Source organism: Dermacentor silvarum, chromosome 1 (assembly GCF_013339745.2).
Source record: "Dermacentor silvarum isolate Dsil-2018 chromosome 1, BIME_Dsil_1.4, whole genome shotgun sequence".
Classification (NCBI taxonomy): domain Eukaryota; kingdom Metazoa; phylum Arthropoda; class Arachnida; order Ixodida; family Ixodidae; genus Dermacentor; species Dermacentor silvarum.
Window position 1 is genome coordinate 214,186,613 of NC_051154.1, and position 6,093 is coordinate 214,192,705.

At 48.2% G+C, this 6,093-nt stretch overlaps 1 protein-coding gene across 1 annotated transcript; it reads left to right on the top strand.

Annotated features, from left to right (window-relative positions):
- Nucleotides 1-1,101: 1,101 nt before the first annotated feature.
- Nucleotides 1,102-3,223, top strand: LOC119436750 (adenosine receptor A3). The gene has a single exon (XM_037703741.2). It carries the CDS (start codon nt 1,224-1,226, stop codon nt 2,304-2,306), a length of 1,083 nt encoding a protein of 360 aa, XP_037559669.1. The 5' UTR covers nt 1,102-1,223; the 3' UTR covers nt 2,307-3,223.
- The last annotated feature ends 2,870 nt before the right edge of the window (nt 3,224-6,093 follow it).

Sequence of the window (6,093 nt, forward strand, 5' to 3'; positions counted from 1 at the left end):
AGTCGTCACGGCAGCCAGACGTAGCAGGGAGTGCGGGTGTGCGTGAATTCCTGGACGGGCCGCTGATCTAGTCAAGCTACGGGGGACGTGCGACGAATCGGCTATCAGCCTTTCCCACTCACCGCCACCAAATTCGACCTTTGGGCTCTGCGATCGACCCGAGTCTCCGGCAGCACACATCGTGAACAGTTCGCTGTCCACGCGAACTTGGTCTTCTCGTCTATATCAATGGTCATCCCCTTCCACGGTGTGAGTTGGGACAAGAAAAGAAACTGAAACCGACTTATTCAGAATAATGCCTTGTGTCTGCTCTGTCAAGAAGTTCGCGCCGACTGCGATTTGAGAAATCTGCCGACTGGGACGACCAGCACTGTGACTTGAAGGACTTCGAGGTGTGAGAAACCTGACGACCGGTGCAACTGAACATTTACTGCTCTCGCAGTTTCGTGTACAGTCAGTGCAAAAAGAACTGCATTCTGCAGCAATTTTTTTTTTGCCTTCATAATCAACAAAAATGTGAACTGTGGCGAGAGTAAACTTCCCGTTGGAACTTTAGCGATGATTTCAAGCACAGCATAGGAAAAAAAAAAGAGCGAGAAAGAAAACGTGTGCCGGCTTTCATGGTTATTTTCAACTGTGGGCAACAAGTGAGTGGAGACTAAGCCGAAACTTTCGTGACACGTCTTTGAAAAAGAACTTGACAACCGCAATCCAGCGCTCGGACGTGAAATGTGAAGCAATGTGTGACGCGAACCAATCGTAGAAAACTTCTCGCTTCTTGAAACTTTGGGTTGTTTCTTCTTCCGCACCTCAACGAAGTGAACTGTGGTCGCCCTATAAACGAATACGCGTCCTTGATAACTCCATGTCCCTAAGACACGCCTGTAAATTACACACTGCTGCGCTGCAGCACAGCTGGTGTTTGCCGTGAGATAGATATCTGTGTTTGCAGTCACAGACGTGGACAGCCGAAGAATTCTCCACCATTTTCTTCAAAAAAAAAACAAGCAACAAAAACAAAAGCAACATTTCCCGGAGTTTCCCAGTGTAGTTCACATTCGGTTTTTACGATGATTCAACTTAGAATTGGAAGCGGTAGGCTGTCATTCGCTGTAACCAGAAACGACCATCGTAGAGTGCATTACGTCCACGCGGCCTTTCTTCTGCACTAGGACCTTGCGGACTCGAGTGCACTCCTTTGAGGAGACACCTAAGCCACATCCATGAGTGCGGTTAACGTTACGTCGGCGGACTTCAATGTGACCGCGAGGTCTCCGCTAGACGTGGCCCGCGACGTGTACCGCCTCGCGGTCCCTATCATGCTTGTCGCGTGTCTAATGTCCATGGTCTTCAACCTTGTCATAGTCGAATCTGTCCACTGGCTGCGTCGGAGCCCCAGCCCGACGCTCTGCTTCAGCCTCAGTTTATCAGCGGCGAACGCCTACGCGTCTCTGGTGGTCGGCGTCGGTCTCGTGGTCAACAGCCTTCTTCCGACCTTGTACCACATCCAGCCTCCGGCCTGCTGGGCGCTGTCCCTGGAAGCCTTTCGCCTAACGGGCCTCATCGCGTCCGTTCTTCACCTGTTGGCCCTCGCCGTGAACCATTACATCGGCATCCTGCGGCCTCTTCATTACGCTGCAACTGTGACTCGACGCACCGTATGGCTGACAACGGCAGCGATGTGGCTTGTGCCCCTATTTTTCTTCCTCTTGTACTTCACAAGCGTACCGGGGCAGGGATTCCAGGTGGCCAACTGTCGCTATGACTTCATCCTCTGGAGCACTTTCCGCGTCACACTCTCCGGACTTTTCTTCGTGCCACTGGTACTCATGTGTTTCATATATACACACATTTTCCTGCTCGTCCGACGCCACCAAATGGGAGCGGGAATCTCTGCCCAGATTCCGGGGCAACTACGCAGGAGCGTCAAGGCCGTTTACACCACACTACTGATACTTGGCACATACCTCATAGGATGGATGCCAGCCGTGCTCTTCTACGTATTAACATGCCTCGATTGTCCATTGCCGATCACGTCGCTGTCTCTTGACGTGCGCCTCACCTTCGGCATACTGACCAACACACTGGTGCTGATCAAGTCGTTTGTTGATCCAGTCATCTACGTGGTGCGCATGCGTGAGATTCAAGAGGCCTTCGTACTCATGTGGAAGTCCCGCTGCGGCCTGGTGGACGTGGCCCGATCTTCGGTCGACCTCATGCGGATGGCCCACTCCCGCACTGACACGCAGGGCATCACGACCAACGGGTCGCAGCACAAACAACGCTGTATCGCCCAGTTCAGCTAGCCAGGTCGACCACGCGGCGGACCGCCATCGAGGCAGCGGCAAAATACCGCCGCAACGGCTTTGTGAACATGTTGCGAATCGCACGCCGAAGCAAGCTGCTCCCCCCGAGACTGTCGAAGACCAACACCTAAATATCCCGATCACAAGATGAAGACGGGATAGTAAATGTTTGATAAACAATGTTAGAGTGATGCAGTAGGCGACGGGGCACGTCGTCGACCGACTACTTGTTGACCCGTCCCTGGCAACCACATTCGCTGCTTTCCATCAGGTCAGCGTCCTTAAGCAACAGGGCACTTTTTGTTTCCTTGCTTATTTAGTGTAGAGTTCAACTTCACTTGTAACACGTATGACAAACTATAATGTTCCAAACAGACGTCCAAGTGTCCTTCAACTTAAATCCGTTGACGCGTGGTTTAAGTTGACTAGCGCTTGGAATGACAATGTTGACACTAATGTGAAGATCTGCATTTGTTTCGCTCAGGCTCAGTGAAATTGTGATGTGTGTTAGTGTGCGCGCAGCGGTAAGCTTCAAGCACATGCTCAGCAGAGTTCGAGAAATTCAACTCTATAGATGCATGGGGAGCTAAACATCACAAATATCTTGAAGCTACTGTATTATTTTTTGCTTGTTTTTGCGTGCAGCTTACATCAAAACGATTATGCGTGTAGCGAGAGAAAGAGAGAGAGAAAGAAAGAGAGAACACTTTTGAAAAGCATAGTGTTTTTGCCAGCGTTCTGCTTTTTACAAGTTCAGGACCTGCTGAACGTCCTCATCTCTCGCATTCCATAGAAAAAAAGAAGACATAAGTCTCACTTTTTTGCCTTTGCCGACAAACTTATGTGACTCATTCTTAAGAAAGAGAGTGCCACTTTTTTCATCTTGTTCTGACGCATGCTCCTTTCCTACATACATACAAGAGGCAGTGGACACAGGATGAGAACCGCAGAAGTGATGCTCACTTAACCTAAGTGTCTCTCCTCCCCTAAATATGAACTATCAATGGCAGAGTGTTTTGTGCTTTTAAATCTGGCCATGTTATCTCGGATGCCTTCTACTGTGCAGGGCCGCAGCTGCATCAGTACCTTCGGCCCTACAGAGTATGCTCCGAGATTGTGCGAGGATTTCGCGTGAAACTTGCGCACTGAATATTTCTGGTAAAAGAAGGGATATAAATCCGCCAAGAGGAAAGTAACGTAATGTTCTGGAATCATGGCGACCCTTCCTAGTGTCGACCCTGAAGTCCTGATTACAAAGTTGTACCCAATCTATGTCGTCACCGGAAGTTGCATTACGATTTTCTCATGTAAAAAGAAAACAAAAATTAAATCAATGCTCCTACTGTTTTCAAATTTGTGTCGGTCCTTTTGTACTCGTACGTGTGACGTATTTATGTGTTGCGCTTGCGAGAAATTACGAATACATTGCGGACAGTGAATTCAAATAACACCACCGCTTGGTGTGAATCCTGTTTGGACAAAACCTCAAAGAGAAAATTAGTTTCAGCGGTTTACAGCAGACATTATTAGTTGTACCTTGTAGTTAGGCTATTTTACAAGAATAGCTTATGGAGGGCGTGTTGCGGGATTTAGAGTGATATGAGATATAACGTGTGCCTAACGCAGATTTCCAGGTTGGTTTCTAACGGCATATCATTCGATATAAATGCGGAAACCATGCAAATATTCAATGTTTCCTTGCTACTTCTGCCACCGATTATACAATCAATGATGCTTCCAACTCTAGTTTCAGGACATAAACTTGTTTTAAAATACAGCACAACGGCCACTGCTTTCCGTCTATAAGATTCCGATTATAGGCTACATACGGTCCCGGTACCATGCGGCAGGCTAAGCGAACAGCCACGCCGCATTTTAAAGAATTATTGGTAACGCACAAATTTTATTAAGGGTACGGAATCTTGTTTTCGAATACTGAATACAACAACCGAATTCCCGTAAATATATTATCTTCCTTTCGTAAACATATTCGAGAACAAAAAATAACGGAGCGAATCCCATTATTGCAACATAATTTCGCAAGGTTTCTAAAACAGGACAAACAAACAGCCGGATAACAACAAAGCCTAGGAAGCCGCAGGAAACAACTGCTGTAAGCGAATTCTACGGATGAATTGTGCGGGCTGATGCCTATAGACAGGCTGTAACCGCAACCACCGTTGACGTCAGAGGAACGACTCTGGATAAACTACCACTGAATTGCACCGAACCTCGTAGCGCTACCGCACACCTAATTGCACATTACAAGAACAGCGACAGGAAAGAAGCTTTCTGTTTGTTGAAAGTTTTTATCAAGCGCAGCTTCTGAGGGCTGGGTTCTTTTACCTGCCTCGATCGTAACGTCCCATGGTGCAATTTTCTTGCCCGTTACCGTGCGTTCGACAACGAAGCTGTTTTGACCACCACTTGAAAGTGCGTGAAAAGCCCACACACACGGGGAAGTTAATGTATCGTTATCGAAACTACACCTGAGCGGCTATGGGCTTACAAATAATACAGCGAACGGTTCGCTTGGCTTGGCGTGATTGGTAAGAATCGCGTTTTGCTGACGAAAACGCCATTCTGACCAATCACGCGAGGCCAAGCGAACGGTTCACTTTCCGAACCGTTATAAGATGGCATCCTCTGTGTAATCAAAATAGAGCACTGGATATACATGCTCGCTGGAAGTTCCGTAGGGCTTGTGAAACTCTGATTTCTTCACTCAATCTGCAGGTGCCCCGATTTATTGTTGAATAGAAACGCACTCTCCCAGCAGCAGTCTTGCATCTGCGTGCGCGAGGCCAAGCCTTCAGCATGAGGTCGAGTCCTGCCTGTGCAATTTGACACGGAGCCACGGATGCTGTTCAAAGCAGCGGCGCATCTAGTGTAAATTACACGCGTCCCAGGCAGCGGTGAACGACTCCTCTGGTCCGTGAGAAGGAGTGGTCTGTGCCAGCAGCCTTACGTAACCCCCGTGGACAGAAAAGCGTTCGCCGTCTAACGTCTCGAGAAGCCATCTAGGGGACGAACTCACTCAGCCTCGTTGCAACAGGAAATTCAGTGTCGCTGTCCGCAGGTAACAAAGAAGTGCGTGATACGACTTGCGATCAAGACAGATCGGCGAAAGGCTTCACGGGCCCGGATAGACAATGCCCGGGCCGTTGCACTTGCTCTTAATAACCGGCGCCGAGCAATGGAATAGTGGCTACTGTTATAGTCACTATTGCTCGGCCAATATGGTCAACGTCAATTCTTGCGAACGTAAAGCTCTGAAGCCGCGGCCAGAATCGCAGGGCTTTGTCGTTTATTCCGAAACACGCTTCACTGTCTCTTCAAGGAATGCTAGTCCGCGAAAACGCAAGTCTTGAACGAGTGCGAAGGCCATGGCGACTTGACATAAATATTTCTTTCAGGATACGTTTCAGAGGTCTTTCGACATGCAATATGGTACGTCGGATATTTTCCGAACATCTTCCAACTAAAAAGGATAATAGCGACGCAAAAATTAAAGGGTACACCAATAGTTACAATGTAGCCTGATCAGCCATTCAATACTCAATCGCTTTCTCAGCAAGAGCTCTTTCTGGGGAAAAAAAGCGTCGGTAGGCAATCCAGCGATGGCCCTGGGCCATGTAAAAGACCAATACGTACTTTACTCCGTCCTATATTTCGTGATCAAGCGCTGGGCCAAATAATCTGGTTTTTGCCATAACAGGCGGGACTGTGTTTGGGTCACTCACAATACCCAGAAAGGTATAATAACGAAACAGACCTGTAGCATTAT